This window comes from Saccopteryx leptura, chromosome 5 (genome assembly GCF_036850995.1).
Source record: "Saccopteryx leptura isolate mSacLep1 chromosome 5, mSacLep1_pri_phased_curated, whole genome shotgun sequence".
NCBI classification, from domain to species: domain Eukaryota; kingdom Metazoa; phylum Chordata; class Mammalia; order Chiroptera; family Emballonuridae; genus Saccopteryx; species Saccopteryx leptura.
The window spans coordinates 37,850,953-37,869,724 of record NC_089507.1 but is presented as its reverse complement, the minus strand read 5'-3'; the positions used below and the strand labels follow the sequence as shown (position 1 = coordinate 37,869,724).

Genomic DNA, 18,772 nt, shown 5'->3' with positions numbered 1-18,772 from the left:
TGAGTAGTAAGATAGTATTCAGAAGATACGGCCCTTACTATTCAAAGCAAGATTCATAAGTAAATAAAAGCATCTTGTCTTTCAGAGTGGCAATTTTCAACTGGTGTTTCACAAGAAATTTTTAAAACATTCAATACCCAACTAGTCAGGGGCACTGAACTCTTTTCTAAGAGGCACTGACCCTTAGATTGTCAAATAGAAAATGACAACAGCCAACACAATAGCCTTCTGGTGTGAATGAATCAAAATTATACCTATTTTTTTGTTTTGTTTTTGTCACATAGGCCAAAACTCACATAGGCACATATAGGCAATATATTTTTTGGTGTGCTGCAGAATTTTAGTAATTAGTTTATGTGTGTCATGAGATGAAAAAGGTTGAAAATCACTGTCTTGGAGTAAATCGGAACCTTTTTTTCTGTAGGGGCAAGGTGATAAAGAGTAAAAGATAATATAGTACATCTTGTTTAAAGCTGGGTGGTGTTGAGAGAGTCACTCAGACCTCTTGAGCCTGGGATTTTTTCCTTTCCTTACCTCTTTCTTTCCTTTTCTTTTTCTTTTGTAGAGAGAGAGGAAGGGAGAGAGAGATTTGGAGGGAGAAGGAGGGAGAGCACAGCATTAGCTCATCATTGCTTCACTTAGTTGTGCATTGATTGCTTCTTGTGTGTGCTCCAATTGGGGGGGTGGGGAGAGGGTTGCTCAAGCCGAGCCGGAGACCCCTTGCTTTAGTCAGCGACCTTGGCCTCAAGGTGACTTTGAACTTCAAGCCCTCAAGCCCAAATCAAGCAGGCAACCTCCTCATTCTAGTGGATGTTCCATCCACTGTGCCATCATTGGTCAGGCACCCTTTCTTTTTCTTTAATCTGAGAAGAAGAGAAGCTAACTGAGCTTTCAGGTAGTTTCCAGATCTGAATATCTGTAATCCTTTGAAAATTGAGATATTTAGGTCTACAAAACATTTCTGTTTCCAAACTTTAAGAAGTTCTTGTTGATTTTAATTCCAAACCTAAATAACTAACGTTTTAGTAATGTATTTTTATATAATTTTTAATTTTTATTCTTTTAGTTTCTCTGAGAATTTTTTTTAGGTAATTGCTATTTAGCTTTTGAATTTTGATGAAAAGGGTCTGTATCCAGTCTTACTGCATTTCTTTTGCTTTAAATTGTAGTATGCTTAGATTTTTCTTCTGGTTATCTTTCCTGTCAATCTCCAGTTTAGTTATTCAATAATTGTGAATTACTTTGGTTGGGGTGTAGTGTGAGAATCCAAATGGGAGAGGTCAGGAGTAGAGGTTTTTTCCCTAATATTTACATCCTTCCTTGAAACTTATATATTTCCTCTTAAGAACACCACACAATGAGTTAATGCAATGTAGGAGGGGCTAGGACTCTCACTGAAGGTAGAGTTTGGTATTCTATTTATGATTCTGGGTATTCAGTTTGTGGTTTCTTGCTCCTTCCTCAGTGTCTCCCATGTTATAAAATGCAGGATAAATAAATAGGTTTAATCTCTGAAATCTTATTTCAATTGCTTTGTGGAAGAGATCTTGTGTAAAAGATTTCTCATAACCAGGAATATATTGCTATTCCATTTTAAAGAATATTTAAACTGCCTGACCTGTGGTGGCTCAGTGGATAAAGTGTCAACCTGGAACGCTGAGGTTGCCGGTTTGAAATCCTGGGCTTGCTTGATCAAGGCACGTATGGGAGTTGATGCTTCCTGTTCTTCTCCCCTTCTCTTTCTTTCTTTCTCTCTTCCCTCTCTCTGAAAAAATGAATAAATAAAAATCTAAAAATAAATTAAGAAAAGAATATTTAAACTTGAAATTTAGAAAACTGATTCTTATATAAACAAAATAAATTACAGTCAGTGTGAATGTCACTGACCATTTGTTCTTAATTGGAAAAAAATGTTACTAAATTCTCATCATAAAAGAGGATGCACGAAAGAGTGTAAACTTTGTGAGCCTTACATGTGCAGAGGTGGCATTAGGACTTTAAAGATATGTTAGACTCCTTTGAAAATGTGTTTTGCAAAGAGCTAGTTATAATTCAGTTCTCTGAATATTTAGAAGATAGTGTTGGTGTGGTGGTTTATAGAAAGATTTGCCTACTTCAGTGTCCACTCTGCTGTTAATCCAGTGAGTTCTTAATTTCAGATACTGCATTTTTCAGTTCTAGAATATCCACTTAATATTCTATATTTTATAGTAATTTATAGAGTCCAATTCTCTTTTGAAATTCTTTTCACCCATTTTGTTTTCCTTCTCTTTTATTGACCATGTTAATCATAGTTAACATTTTATCAGTTTACACTAATACCTGGATTATCTGTGGGTCTGTTTCTATAGTTCTTTTATTGGTCATATTTTTCTGCCTTTTAAAATTTTTTTATATTATTTTTTATGCTAGATATTACACACAAAATGAGGTAGAAGCTCCAGATGAAATCTACCACAATCAAGGTTCTCACCTCTTTTTCTATTGGGAAGATTGTGTGAGAGGGGAATGGCCACTTTGGTGTAGTAAGAGATTGAGCTGAGTTGAACTGGTTTGCAAGTTTAACAAGATTCAGTTCAACTCTGGTCTTTGTCTCCTCTACCCTAAAAGTTGTATCCTTGACATATTTTGAGTTTGGTTTTTTTAGCCTTCTATTCCATGCAGATTCAAGTGTCTTGAGGGGGAGACCAATCATGTGTTTAATGCAGATCCTCCTCCTCCAGGCAGAATTTTGTCTCATAAGCAGTGGTAGACTATGACTTATTTTTCTCTGCCTTCTGGATTGGCCCCGCATCCTTCTGTACTGCCTCAGAACTCAGTTTTGTTTCTAGAGAAAACTGATCCATTGAGCCAGCCTGTACATCCCGCAGAAACTATTGATTTCCCTTTCCTTCCCACCCTTAGAATCAACAAAGAAAGAAAATGCCCAGTAATCATTCAATGATTTAGGAAGGACTCTTTCCTTCTCTGGATTTTATTTCATCTAATCCTTATTGCTTCTGGAATTTTCTGATGTTTTTATTTAAAATTTTTTGTTTTATTGATTGATTTGGGGGGGGGGGTGAGAGAGAGAGAGAGAGAGATCAATTTGTTCCACTTATGCATTCATTGGTTGATTCTTTACATGCCTTGGCCAGGGATCAAACCTGCAACCTTGATGTATCGTGATGATGTTCTAAACCAACTGAACCACCTGGCCAGGGCTTCTGATGTTTTCAAAATAATGTGGTTTTACTTCTTCCTCTTTTATTAATTTCTATTTGTAGTAGGAGTGTTGGCTTGAGACTAGCCTACCTAGAAGTATAGATCTCAAATTACCTTTACTTTATGTAAAGAATTATGGCATTTTTTTACGTTTGGAAAGGAAAGAATGATGTGATTGTTTTTATCTTATTTTTTTTAATATTTGAAACTTCACATTTAAAATTATATTGTCAATACATTCCATATTCATTTTATGTGCCTCAAATGGAAGGATTTATAAGTTGATGACACTTAATTAAGATGCAAATAAAAATAATTTATTTTGCTGATTGAAAGTGGAAAGAGCATTGGATTTAAAGTTGGGAGATCTGGGTATGAATCCTTTCATTACTCTCCCAGGTAGTATTACATAGGGCAAACCATTTAACTTCTTGAAGCCTGTGTACTTTATAAAATAGAAATACACCTCAAGTCATGTATCATTGCATAAGGCAAGGTATAAACAAATAAAATACGTTTTGGATAAATCTCACTGAGACTGCAGAACAGAGTAGAGTAAGTATGTGTGGACCTTAGAACCATAGAATATTAGAGCTGGAAAATATTTGGTGTTAGAATACATTTTGTTTTTCAAATTTTAGAGTCAATTTGATTGTTCAAGGATGACAACTTATTGGCTTAAGATACCCTGCATGTCACGCACATGTTACAAATTCTTGACAAGCTCTGTAGTATAATCGAATGAGCATGATGTTGAAGGCCATACAATTCTGATATTAAATTCTAGCTTCACTGTTTCTTAGTGTAGCTTTAAGTTTTTTAACTCTTCTGAGCTGTAGTTTTCATATGTAAAATGAAAGTAATACAAGCTACCTTACAGGTTTGTTGTGAAGATTTAATAAGGTAACAAAAGAAAGCCACCTTCCATGGGGTCAGACCAAAAGTGAGGATCAGCAGATACTATTTACTATTCCTTAGCCCTTTTTCTTTCTCCAGTTGTCCATTATAATTGATCAGTAGGTGATTCTTCCTTGTGTAATTACGTTGTTCTTCAAAGTCTCTGGTAGTAATACTTTTGATTGTGTTAGCTGAAACCATTCGTCTTAAGAACAATTTTTCTAATTTTCTGCTATGAATTGAAACTCAGTTTTAGTTTTTTGATCTGTTACAAATATTTTCAGAAATTTTATCAGAGGTTAGTGGGTAACTCCCTTAAAATTGTGTGCAACATTTTACATTTGTGCTGTGTGCCATTTTTGTCATTCATAAAGTACTGAGAATGACCTAAAAAAGTTGAAAACCACTAGCCTAGATCATAAACTCTTTATGAAATTGTATTTAAGCTTACCTTATTTAAGATTAGTACCTGTAAATCACTGCTCAGTACTAAGAGGATTTTTTGTAATACAAAATGTTTGCAGATATTTAGTTTATCTAAAACTATTACTTTTAACAAACAGTACTAAAAGGATTTTTCTAAAGATACTTTTGGTAGATGTTTTCTTTTGTCTAGGTTATTTAAAAGTTAATGTTCACATAAAAGTTTTAAAAGAAGCCCTTTTATTACTATAGCTTTATTTTTTAATTAAATTTATTGGCATGACATTGGTTAATAAGATGATATTGGTTTCAAGTGTATGTACATTTCTGTGATACGCGATCTGTATATTGCATTGCATTGTTATATGCCCACCATCCAAAGTCAAATCATCTTCTGTCACCATATATTTCGCCCCCTTTGCCCTTTATTATTACCTCCACTTCCCCTTTCTTCTGGGAACCACTATACTCTTTGTTGTCTGTGTCTATGAGTTCCAGTTTTATATCCCACATCTTGAGTGAAATCATGTGGTTCTTAGCTTTTTCTGACTTACTTATTTCACAAAGCATAATATTCTCAAGGTCCACTCATGTTACAAATTGCAGTATTTAATCTTTTCTTATGGCTGAGTAATATTCCATTGTATATATGTGCCACATCTTTATCCAGTCCTCTATTGAAGGACACTTTGGTTGGCTCCATGTCTTGGCCTCCATGAATATGAACATAGGGGCGTATGTATGTTTGTGAATAAATGTTTTCGAGTTTTTCGGATAGATGTCAGAAGAAGGATTGCTGAATCATATGGTCACACTCTATTCTTAATTTTTTGAGGAACTGCCATATTGTTTTCCATAGTGTCTATACCAGTTTACATTTCTACCAGCAGTGAATGAGAGTTTCCTTTTTCTCCACAGTCTCTTCAACACTTATATTACCTGTCTTGTTGATAATAGCCATTCTAACAGGTGTGAATACTCATTGTAGTTTTGATTTGCATTTCCCTAATAGCTGGTGAAATTGAGCATCTTTTCATATATCTGTTGGCCATTTCTGTCTTCTTGGGGGAAAGTGTCTGTTTAGTTTCTCTGCCCATTTTTTAATTGGATTGTTTGTTTGGTTGGTTTTGCTTTATATGAGTTCTTTATATATTTTGAATAGTAACCCCTTATTGGAGCTGTGGTTTGCAAATAACACCTCCCATTCAGTTGGTTGCCTTTTTGTTTTGTTGTTGGTTTCTTTTGCTTTGTGGAAGCTTTTCAGTTTGATATATTCTCATTCATTTATTTTTGCTTTTACTTTCCTTGCTTTTGGGGTCAAATTCATAAAATGTTCTCTAAGACCAAGCTCTATAAATTTGGTACCTATGTTTTCTTCTATGTAACTTATTGTTTCAGATCTTCTACTTAGGTCTTTGATCTATTTTGAATTAATTTTTGTACATGGGGACCAACTGTAATCTAGTTTCATTCTTTTGTATGTGGCTTTCCAATTTTCCCAGCACCATTTATTGAAGAAGCTTTCTTTTCTTTGTTTTTCCTAGTAAAAGGAGCCTGTAAGTACAAAGAAATGTATTTAGTTATCATTTTTGAGGAATCTGATCATATTCTAGTTTATCTTTTTGATGAGTTCAGATTTTCCATGTATCATTATGCTGAGATATGCCATTTAATTTTTTATGCACATCACTGCAATATAAGAATTATATTAATCTAGAATAAATGGTAAATCAAGTAATTTTCTCTTACGTTAAAATAATTAAATTTTATATGGTTTCCTTCTAATGACTATAACTAAGAACATTTTTGTTTTACTTATGTTAGTAATATGAATTTGTACAGATGTTAAGAGATAAGTATAGTTATTTGAAAAATACTTAAAAGTTAAAATATAAGGTTATGAATACATTCAAAGCATTATAGTTAAAGCTTACTGCATTATAATTTGGAAGTTTAAAATTAAAACTTGTTTTAATTAAAAATTGAACATTTGAAATTGCACTTTGACTTTCTGTGATGTTATCAATAAATCCTGTTAAAATGTTAAGTTTAAATAGCTTAACTTTTATAGTTGTTAGTGAGATATTTTATTTATGTATTTTGTTAACATGTCTTAGCATCTTTATGTTCTAATACTGAAGGATGCTGTTTTTTTGGAGGATATTTCAGAGAAATTTTGTTAACGGCTCTTAACATTTACTTTTCTTTGGCTTTAAGTACTTTAAAATCCATGAGATTCTTATTTTTTTTATTAGCGAAGTTTAAAAAACTACATCTTTGAAAAACTTTCAAATGATATATTGTAAATATATTATTGATAATGAGTATATTATATGTACTAATAGTAATAAAGTAGGGGAGTAATACATTCAAGATTTTCTAGAAGATTCCTTGATTCCCTAAAAGACCTATTTATATCTAATTGCATATAATTTGTTTATAAGGAATAATTATTTCTTAGAAAGTTGAGAGATTTAGAAAAAATTAACAAAAATGCTTCTTCTTAATAAGTCAAATTTACATTTCCTGGAAACCCTTATTTTCAATTGTAACTTACTATTTCTAAGTGATTTATATATATTTTACTATTGTAAACTTACTTCACATACATCTGTGGAAGTTGATAAGGGGTATGCTATACTTAATTGTTGATTAAGCATTATTTAATTAACTATTTTGTGAATTATTTAGGCCATTTACTTCTGCGGTTTTCATGTTTTGACTTAATTTCTACAGTTCTATCAAAACTTTAAAAAGAACTAAAGGCAATAGAAATTGAAGCCATAATTACTATTCTTCTGTTGCTAATAGTTATTCAAGTTAAATCTATTAAATAATATTTTTGGTAGTAAAATGTTTTGAATCTGTTAATTTTTACTCTAACATTGCTTAATGGCCATATTAGAGCTAGTTCACCAGTGAGAAAAATATAATTAGCAATGTGTTGAAATGAAGTATGTGAAAAAAGACTAAAGTGAGCTGTGATGAGGGAGATTGGTGGGAGCTATCCTTTTCCAGACCAGGTTAGTGATGTGATGTAATTCTCATAAAAAACTTGCTTTGCTTGCATGCTGTGAGTTGGTGGTCTTGGTCCTTTTAATTAAGGATAATAATTCATGTAAAATTAGATTTCTTGTTGATTATCTTATGCAGAAGTAGTGAGAATTCATTGATTAAGAACCACTAACCTGTCCTCTCACCCCTAGGGTGTGCGCACTGAAAAGGATTAAGGCCCACTGTAGGGAAGCTTGCACTGACGCCTGCACTGCCCTTTCCTCTGTTCTTTCTGTTAAATAGAAGAGTTTTAGTTCCCATGACTATCAATTTGGTGCTTTTCACAGGCACCAAATTATTTAAAAAATTAACATGACTTATTTTTAGCAACCCACTGGCCTAGAATACTGAGAGATGATATTTTTTGTATGTCACGTTGACAGACTGTATTCATATTATCTTTTTTCTGATGAATATTAGTTTGCTTTAATTTATGTTAAGTTTAATGGTTGATATAAACTTTTAAAAATCAAAGACAGATTTTTATATGCTTAGGTTTGCTTACCCAGTTAGTAGTTATAGAGTTTGGCAGGGTTGGATCTTACATTTCTTTAAAAATAGTATTTGACAACTCTGTGGATATAAACTCTTAACTTTTATTTCTAGAATACTGCAATTACAAGGTGCTTTTTTTCATGTGTAAAGGCTTTTAAATAGCTTTTATAAATGCTGAAGTGCATATTTTTTCAGTATCTGCCAAAATGGTATTGTATGTAATCTTGAAACTATATTTTGATTTTGTTAACTAAAAATAATTGCAGACTATTAAACATTTTCAGTAGTTAAAAGTTTTTTTTTCCATTTAATTTGAGCTTTTGTCATTACTAACAAATAATTTGTGGCACAGTTTCTTTCTTTCTTTCTTCCTTAATGACCTCTAGAATCTATATACTTGTCACCTTAGTGTGCTAGAAATGTTTCACTTAGATCAAGGGTTTCTCTCTGGTTTTGTATGTTCTCACCTGCTCCTCACTGTAAATCATTGAGATGTCAAGTGTAATGATTAATTAAGCTGCACGTGCAAGTGTGTTTTTTTTTCACCTGTCAAGCAGGAAAGAGGTCTTATAGCAAGATTAGATGGTGCTAATTTACAGCTTTTACTTTAGACTGTCAAGTGTGTAGAAATATTTTATATTTAGATGCTTATTCAGAATATGGCATATAGAGGTTGTTTGGTTTAGAATTCTTAAATATTGTAACATATAATTATTATACCAAACCTTATCATTAAACTTTTAATTAGAGGAAAAGAATAAATTCAGACATTTCTACATAAGTATTTCAGAATTTAGGGTTCATATTTTATAATTACCTTTTATTCAAATACTGGTAGTTGATTTAAGTTACTTAAGTATTTTTAAGTTTTTAACATGTATGTGTGTGTGTGTGAGAGAGAGAGAGATACACCGTAAGACCCATTTGTAATGATATTTCATTCTCAATATAACATGGGTTTAAATTTTTGATGAAATGATGATGGTCACTTCACTTTTTTCTTTGAGTAATTAAATTTTGCAGAATGTAATGTTAAGCTTTTAATCTTTATACTTTAATATAAAACAAGAGTTGGAAAGCTTGTTCTCTCCAGTCTTCTTTCACTCCCACCCCCCAACTCTTAAACCATCAGTAAAAGTAAAATCTCAAATTGTATAGTAATCTTAATCTATTATTAAAGAGTCCTAGAAAGGAAGATTACAAGGTAGATTCAGGTTTTGAATCGGTTTTGCCATTGGTTTAGCAGCGGGTGGGCAGGCAGATGCCTGCTTAGAGTAGAACCTATTGCCATTTTTCACCATTGATAGAGTAGCCTTTCAGAGTCAATGAGCTCTGTCAATGTGAGCTTGTCAAGGCTACAACTTCATAGACCTGAGAGGCGGTTTGAGAGGTCAGCCCTTTTCAGGTTCGCTGTGATGCAAATGAACTTTAATGCTTAAACAACTATTGGAATTTTTATGTCTGCTCCTTGTTCTTTTTTCTTCACAAAGTCATTGACGAGACATTCAGTGCTTTTTAAATTGGAAGTTGCATTGTGCTAAAGACCTAGTACAGATTTACGGAGGGCTGAAAGCAGTTAGATCATGTTCTTTTCATGGTGCGATTAGAATCAAATCGATTTCCCTACAGCCTTCAGCATTCAGATGGCAATTTTAACAAAGCTTGGGGGCTAGACAAGGGACAAAACGACTGAACTGAATGTTAATTACACTCTGCAGCCTTATTTTCTTTTGATTTGGAGCTGACTGGCAACTAAATTAACAAAAAGTGTGACCATAACTGCTGCCCTATTTTCATTTAAAAGGAGAGCTGCCTCTAAAAGGCTATCTTTACAAAGAAACAAGTGAGGTCTGCTGATCATTGTTAACAAGGGCACTTTTTTTCCCTTTAAAATTCTTGTCCAAAAAACTGTTCAAGAAATAATGTAATAAATTAGTCATTGGCATATTATTATCCAGAGAGTTACTTGGTTTTATGATTTTCATGACATAAACTTGGAAAATGTAGGGCAGCAGTGGCAATTCACTGGTAGTTATGAATTATGGTTGGCTCCTACATGACCGTGGTGTGTCTTTAGCATGTTCAACATGCTGAAAGGTAATATGGCAACAAGATAATAGTTAGATACTGTTTTATTATGTAACATTAAACTATCTAAAACCAGCTTGATCCTAACAGTTTCTCACCTAGCTCATCCTTGCTTGGTATACAGTTTTTCACATTTGATCATCAGCACTTATTTAGTTGGGCCATATTGAGTGCTAGATGCTTGTTCCTTCCCTTGTGAGGAAGCTGCAGCTGCACCCAGTTGCATTAGACTCTTGTGGCAACACTGTCCTTTTTGCACCTGCAGCTGTGTCAGCCTGATCCCAACACCTGGCACCATGAAAGATCCTCTCCTCCATTCATATTCCCAAGCAAGAAAGATTACATGCTGCATAGCTTATCTTATAAAAATCAAGTGATCTTAAACATAAAATTTTCAGTTGATTACTTTAACAGTAATAGTGAATTAAGAGTGATTTTACTATCATTCTTGTTGGTTTAAATACATTTTTGCCCTGTTTTAATACTTAATTCTTACATATTATTAAGTATTATAAAAAATTTTGAAATAATGGAGATTTGAATTTTTATCATTTGGTAGATAGCACTAGCTTTTCAGACTTTGATAGTTTTAATTCAGAGGCTAGAAAGTTTGAAACAGCAAAAAAAAAAAGAGGATACAATGCTAAATGATTATAATTTATTTGTTAAAATAGTGTACTAATTGTATTCAGGTTACCGTTTAGTGCTAGACTGTTGATAGTGTTATAGGCCACCCTATATTCATTCTCTTATACCTCTCTCCTTTTCACACTAAAAGCAGCTGCAGAACAGAGTTTTTCTAAAACCAGTCAAGAGTAAACTTTTTTCTCATTTGTCTTCCAGACACGAAGATCGATTGAGAAGTTATTAGAATGGGAAAACAATAGGTTATACCACAAGGTGAGTACCACAGGGAGCAGCTTCGTACTGTTGGGGTCTGAATTGCACAGTATGGAAACAGATGCTTTTGTTGAACTAAAAATATGAAAGGTGGACAAATGGGTTAGTCTATGTGCCGCAATAAAATAGAGCTCATTTTTCTTCTTTTACTCTCCTTCTTGTCTAGCTGTGCTTGCACTGGAGACTGAGCAAAAGGAAATGTGAAACGAATAACATGATGGAATATGTAAGTTAAAGGGCTGTTTTGTGAGTTTCTCTATTAAATGATCATTTATTTTGCTTCTGATCTTATTCTTTCCATGATTATTAATCAGCAAAGGTGTCAGGAGCTTAATCTCCTGAGTGCAAGGATTTTCTACGGTTCACAGATGCGTGGTTTCATGTGTAAGACTGATTTATAAAGTTATGAATGACTTGAAAACAAGGCTTCACTGTGTTCTGAAAAATAATAAATTAATTGCCAAGATAAAATAGCCTGAACATATGTTGATGGAGTGTGAAATTTTAGATGCTATATAAAGAATAACCACAACTTTGGTTACGCAGCAAGTCAGATATGGCTTTTTTATATAATGCTAATCAAGTTTCCAAGTGTGGAAGAAAACCTTTCAGCTAAGCCATTGGAGCTTAAGAAACCTCTAGCCTTTATAAATTTTAACAACCCATACCTCAGAGGCCTTTAAAGAATCTTTTAAAGTATTATTAGAATACTGTTTTATAAAAATTATCTTTAAGTAGGAGATAAGATTTTGCCTATCCTTTGTTTATTCTTAAAAGATATCTAAGTTGGCACATGTATACAGTAAATTTTAGAACTTATTCGGTATAGTATTTAATTTATTGATTTCTTAATTTACTTGAACAATTTTCTTTCTTTTGAAAATTCAAAATACTATAAAAATTTTAAATATTTATTTTGTCTTGTGCTTGGGTGTTTTTTTTTAAATATGCAAAGATTACTATATTAAATGAAAAAGATTTAAGGAAGAATTAATTGTTGAAATTAAAATCATAGCCTTTGTGAAGTACCTGGCACATGATTTCTGACAAATTCTGTTATTTGGAACAATTTAGCCATCAGAGTTTGTGTGTGGTGTGTGTAAAACATTTATTAAAACAGTTCTTAAATAGTTGGAAATTGTCATAAAATCATTTAGCTTTGTTCATTATCATAGTTAAATCCCATTTCTAGCCTTGAACATAAAAGACATCTTAAAAATGTCTTTTTTTATTAAATACGTCTATATTCAGTGAATACAAATAATGCAAAATTTATCATCTTTTATATCAAACATGTTACTTTATATCAAGTGATGATAAAACACTTGATACTTTATAATACTAATAAAAAAGCACATTCAAATAACTTGTTTTGAGATTGACCTATAAAAATGCTAGTCTTGTATTTTCATCATACATGATAAGAGAGTTTCTGTATTTTGGCAGGAGGAATGAATATGTAGGAGATTTAAAGCATTTTTTGAAAATTTGCTTTATTTATAAACCCAAACACTAAACTTCAAACTGTGGCTTTATTTATTTGTATTTTGCATATTTTAAAATTTACATTGTAAAGAAAAACATAAAAGTTATTCCCAATGCTATTATTTCTAGCTAGAACTATATGAATGTCATTTATTCATTCATAAAATATATTCATATTTATTTTATATTTTTAACTAAAAATAAAATAATTTACTAACCTTCCAAAGCATTGTGAGCTCTGTGCTTTGTTTGTAAAATAGTTTCCTTTAATTTACTATGAATTTTTAGATAATTAAACTCGACTACTAAAGCCATTATATTTTCTATACCATTATAGAAGATAAAGAGTAGTAAAACAAATTTTTTAGTTGCTAGAAAAGTATCTTTTCTAAATTTTTTTAGTATATATATTTGTGATAGTTAAATGGGGGGAATAACAATTTTAAAAACTTTTCACAAGTAATTTAAAATATTTAAGATAGTAAATAATCTAATGAGAGTGCTTCCTTATCTAATGAATTGGGGCATTTTGATCATATATTTTTCTTTGACCTGAACTGTCTTATACTTACAGGTATTTCCTTTGTTAAAGGAAAATAATTCTCCTTGATTATTTTGAATATTAGAGACAGTCTGGAAAAATAGCAACTTGATACCGACTTTTATTTAGAGATGATAGAGCAGTATGATTAGAAGGAATGAGACAGGTGACCAATTTTTATTTCTTATGAAGAAGAAGAGTTCATAGGATATATTATTTAAAAAACAATAATGCAAATATGACCAAAATAGCCTTCATTTTCCATTATGTAGTTATATATACTGTAAAGTTATATACAGGCTGAAACTATATAGACCGCTTGATGGAGGACATGTTTGAAATATAAAAGTATTCATTGAATGTTGACTCATAAGTAGTTTAAACATTTAATCATCAAGTTTTAGATACAGTTTCTGGGGGGGGAAGGAAGTTCATTAAATTTGGAAATGTTCAAATCAAATACTTTTTTGTTTAGCACCTATTCTATACAGAGTTGGAACAAGGGAAAGAATTGATTAGAGTTAAGACAGTTCAAATTTGTAATAAAATGAGCTCTGGTCAGTTTGTGTCTTTCTGTGTTACTGTGTTTTGTCTCTATTGGTTTTCCTTTAGTTTTTTGTAGAAGGCCCTTTGGAACAAATTTCAACCTCTAATTAAGAGATAAAGCATCAGTACCCTTTATCTAGAAATCACATACCCTGGTACAGTAAAATGAGAGCAATTCCAGAACCTGTAGACCCATGGGTTTGGTAAATGGGTAGAAGCCTGAAGAAATATTTATGGGGTCAGCTGCAGTCGCGTAGTACAGTAGAAAGGGCAAGGCTTTGCAGTTCAGATAGACTTTTGTTCAGACGAGGAGTCCACAGTCCATTGTGTCACCCTCCTCAGATCATCCGTTTCCTTATCTGTGAAATGAGAAAATAATACTTGTTTGAGGATGATAATACTTGTTTCATAGAAAAGTTGTTGGAGTTAAATAGATCCATATAATATGAAACACTTGTAGTTATTAGTTAATGTTAGTTCTGTTTTCTATTCATTCATGCATGTATTCTCTTGTGTGTCAGAGGCATTATCAAAATTAATTTAAATGAAGCAATATAACTGAAGTTTTGTTCAGATAAAAATCTATTTAAGTCTTTTAAAAACTTTTTTTTCTCCTTCTACAGGTCATCCTCATAGAATTTTTACCAAAGACACCGATTTTTCGACCAGATTAGCATTTACTTTATTTATAGAGACTTTCCAAGTATGTTGTCTTTCCAATGGTGCCTTGCTTGGTGCTCTTCTGGTGGTGACATAACATTGGTTCTACAGAATCGTGTGGTGTTTTTTCTGTTTTTTTTTTTGTTTTTTTTTTTTTTTTTAAATAACCGCATGTTCTAAGTGTGCATTTTTGTCAAACTTTGCAACAGTTATTTCATACAGATGTTTAATACTTAAGTTATTGTGCTCTTTTCTGTTATGTATTCTGATTTTCAAGGATTACTTTTTGTATTATCAAAAAAATACATTTGAACTTAGCATAAAAAGTGGCCAGCCTTTTTTATTTTATCACCAAGGTACACACAGTTCTTTATTTATTAATTCCTTAATATAGAAAAACACCTTTGTAAGGCTCAACTTATCAATTCTAGCAAGCACATTCTTTGTATTAATTTTAAATTAACTTAGTTATTATTTTTAAAAAGTACTTTAATAGCTTTTTGGAATTTAACATATTCTTTCTTGTACAATTCCTAATGCTCTGTTTACAACAGAAATATCTGTAACATGAAGACCTATAAAAAATTTTTTAAAAGGATTTCTGTCTTCAAACGTAGCAAGACAGGATTTAATTATTTTTATTAGAATAGACAAATCAGTGAATGGTATGCATGCATTTAATGGTTACTAGAGCTCAGGATCATAAAATATAGTGTCATTACAATCTGTGTATATTTTTTATCAAGATGATAATAATGGCCTTACTTGGGTTAAAATTTCTAAGGAAAATATTTCTCCCATCCAATCTAACATAGTTGTAGAATGGATATATGTTTTAAAAAGTTTTTGAAAGAAAGCAAAAATTCTAGAACTAAAAGTAAGCTGGTGTTTAAGACCCCATTGATATTTAGAACAGATTATTACTAAGAAAGGCAGGCATATATATAGTATTGTTTTTATCTACTAGTTTGCTTTTGATTCAATTATATGTACTTTTTTTTTTAATCGGTTTTTAGAGGAAGGGAGAGACAGACAGAAACATCAATCTGATTCTGTTTGTGCCTGACTGGGGATTGAACCGGCAACTTTTGCATATCAGGACCACGCTCTAATCAACGAACTTATACGATCAGGGCAGTTATGTATACTTTTTTGATTGAGAGTGTGACATTTAAGTTTAAATCAGATCAACTTGTTTCTTTTAAATATATACAAACATACATATTTTTTTCTCCTTTTGGTTGTACATATGTCCATGCATTTTAAAACTTTCTGAATAGCCTATGTGTAAATTTTTGTTTTTATAAACCTGAAGTTATACAAATTTTAATGTGTGTCAAGAACTTGTTCCGTATAGCTGTGGTATCGAGCAATAATGTGAATAACTTTTGAAATTATATCAACTATGCTAAATAATTTGTATTAAGAATTGGTACCACTATATAGTACCTTTTTCCTTGTATTAAATCTTTTGAATACCAGTTTCATTAATTTATATACCTGTATTTTTTAAAAAACTCTTTCTTTGTACTTCTCCAAAGTACTGTAATTCTATATAAATTTGAATAGTCAAATGCCAGTATTTTATATCCTATATCCTATATTGGTCATTAGGAACTATCTTAAAAACTAGGATTTTTTTGTATGAGAGTTTTTTGTTTCCATTGCCCCCAAAACACTTAACAACTTGAATTTATAAAGCACTTTTCCTCTGAAGAGCTCAGACTACAAAGAATCAACACTTCTCACATTATTTACCTTCTGTCTAGGGTGTGGCCAGCTACCTTACAGTGGTGCAATTAAAAGGTAATACTGTTCAAAAACTCTAGTATTTCTCTGGTTTCAATGTGGAAAATTATTGCATGGAGAATGCTCAATCTGCTTCAGTATTCAGAAAGAGCAGAAAGATATGACTGTAGACTGTGCAACATAGTGTTTTATATCCAAAATTTTATAAATTTGTAGGAAGGACTATATCTTTTTAGGTATTTTTTTCTGTTATTCATCTGTAAATTATAATTTTTAATTATTTTATTCCCTTAATACATATTTTAACACTAAGATAATTTCATAGTCGATAGTATTAAAAATAGGATTTTTAAAAGCTTTTCTAATTTTATTGAGAGGTATGTCAGTTGCTTAAAGATTCCCTAGAAATGTGCACTCTTATATTTCTAATGTATATGTAGAAAAGAATGGTGAATGCTTAATATGTGGCATTACCATAAGCCAGATATGCTGTGAACAGTTAGATTTCTATGCTTGGGTTTTCATTAGTAGCCCCCAGTATATAACCTCTCTGGCCTATTCTTTCTTTCTTTTTTTTTTTAATTTTTAATTAACAATTTTTTACTGCTCCAGTCAATGAAAGGGAAACTTTATTGAGGACCTAGGGTCATGGGGTTCAGGCAGAAGGCTGCCCTGCAGGTCCAAGGAGGTGGTGGAGGGGCCTTATTTAACCTTCTTTTTGGGGCGCAGATTGTTGGTGTGGCCACACTTCTTCTTCTGGCAGTTGACAGCACGGGGGTGCAAGCGGGCATAACACTTGCGGCAGATCATCTTGTCACAGTTGTACTTCTGGGCAAGCTGGCGGAGGGAGGGCTCAATAATTCCGCCCCTAAGACGAAGCACCAAGTGAAGGGTGGACTCTTTCTCAATATTGTAGTCTGAGAGAGTGCGGCCATCCTCCAGCTGTTTGCCCGCAAAAATCAAAATGTTGCTGGTCAGATGGGATGCCCTCTTTATCTTGGATTTTAGCTTTGACATTCTCAATGGTGTCACTAGGCTCAACCTCAAGTGTGATGGTCTTGCCAGTCAGGGTCTTCACAAAGATCTGCATCTCTGCGGCTGCTGGGGAGGCTGATACGCCGCCTCGTTGAAGTGAAAGAGCCTATTCTTTCTTGAATAAGAATCCTAGTGCCCTTGTTACTGGAAATTAGAAATATATAAAATGATGATTGTTCTTCTATTCCAATTTTCTGACTTAAAGTTGGTGAAACATAAACCATAGGTACATTAAAAACTGACCAAAAAAAGGTATTATTGCCAGAAAGTCTAATGTATAGATTTTACATAGGCTAAATGAATAATTTAGGATCTTTGTTTATACATTACTGGCATTTTACAATCACTCCACCATTCCTGTGTAGACAGACAGTCTTTTATCAAATAATGTACTTTCTAAACTGTTCTATTTTAATACATGGCTTTTATATATCTGGGTTAAAATATATACTCCAAAACCTAATGACTGTAGTAAAACTTAAGCTACACATTTAGCTTTTGAGGTGGATATTGCTCCACTCTCACAGAAGGGTCACCTTACCTATATAAAATGGCCATCAGATTCTTTATTAAGACTTTAATAGCTAGGTTTCATTCATTTAAAATATAAATATGAAATTTAGGCCTAAAATCAAAAAATTGTTCAAACCTTGAATAATAGTAAACAATGATTTCATTTTCTTGCTATAAAACTAGTTTTGTAATTGAATAATTTTAAATCAAGAAAAACCACAATTTTCCCTATGATTGTATTATTGGTACAGAGCTTCTGATTGATTGTTTATATTAGTAGATACAGGCCAACTATATAAAACTTTTGACATTTCATATCAATCTTGGGTTTAAAACATTTTAAATAGTAACATACAGTTGGACCCACAGGTTGCATGAGATCACACTAAACTAGTTTTATATAACATTATATAGAGACTTTCAACTTTTGTGGTATTTTGCTTCACAATTATAACATTTAGCTATATGCCTGATTTTCACTATAAATATTTGCTTTGGCTCAACTGTTGGTTAATAGTACTCAATCCAAAGTACAATATGTTTAAAACTGTCTTCAGCTGAATTGCGGTCCTGGATGCTCTTTCCTGCACCTACCCTGCTGAAGCACTGTGGATCCTTTTGCTGCCCTCTTGATGTCCAGAGTCATCATCACTTAGTCAGGGTCAAAGTTCATAACTGCCTTCCTTCCCCAAAGGTCCCAGTAAGAATGTTAATTCTTTAGCATGTTTGAAAGGCCAGTTAAAATGAATCAGTTACATTAAATGATGAGGAGCTGACACTTTCAATTCTGCTAAGGTGGTATTTGCATTTTTAAAATGGAGTTTCTTAAATTTCCAATTTGGTACAGTAGTGAAATTGATGTTTTCCTTTTCCTTTTTTAACAGTTCTGTCCCGACATTCTAGGAAGAGAGTAATAGGATAGTTGATATGGGGTTTCTCAAACTATCATTTCTGAAGAAAGCTGATGTATATATACCTAGTATTGGGGCTGAATGAATAAACTGAAGGCCAGTCCTAAACCATATATATTAATTTTTTCATAATAGTTTGTGTGTTAAAAAAGTGACGAATTTTCCATAGATATGATAGCCAACTTTGTTATTTTGAGGAATGTACCTTTTATATGTTGATATTTGAAGGAGATTTGTCTTCAAATTTTGAGTTATCCTCTAAACTTTTACA

At 32.2% G+C, this 18,772-nt stretch overlaps 1 protein-coding gene and 1 pseudogene across 2 annotated transcripts in view; one reads left to right on the top strand and one right to left on the bottom strand.

Annotated features, from left to right (window-relative positions):
• CHIC2 (cysteine rich hydrophobic domain 2) overlaps positions 1-16,121 on the top strand; it is a 45,318-nt gene extending 29,197 nt beyond the window's left edge. For both annotated transcript variants that reach the window (XM_066385790.1, XM_066385789.1), the window contains exons 4-6: positions 11,005-11,061; positions 11,228-11,287; positions 14,257-16,121. In XM_066385790.1, coding sequence (XP_066241887.1) covers positions 11,005-11,061; positions 11,228-11,287; positions 14,257-14,307 — 168 coding nt within the window. In that variant the 3' untranslated portion in view covers positions 14,308-16,121. The remainder of the gene's footprint in view (positions 1-11,004; positions 11,062-11,227; positions 11,288-14,256) is intronic.
• Positions 16,122-16,622: 501 nt separating this feature from the next.
• On the bottom strand, positions 16,623-17,180 carry LOC136405388 (ubiquitin-ribosomal protein eL40 fusion protein-like; annotated as a pseudogene).
• Between the last annotated feature and the right edge of the window lie 1,592 nt (positions 17,181-18,772).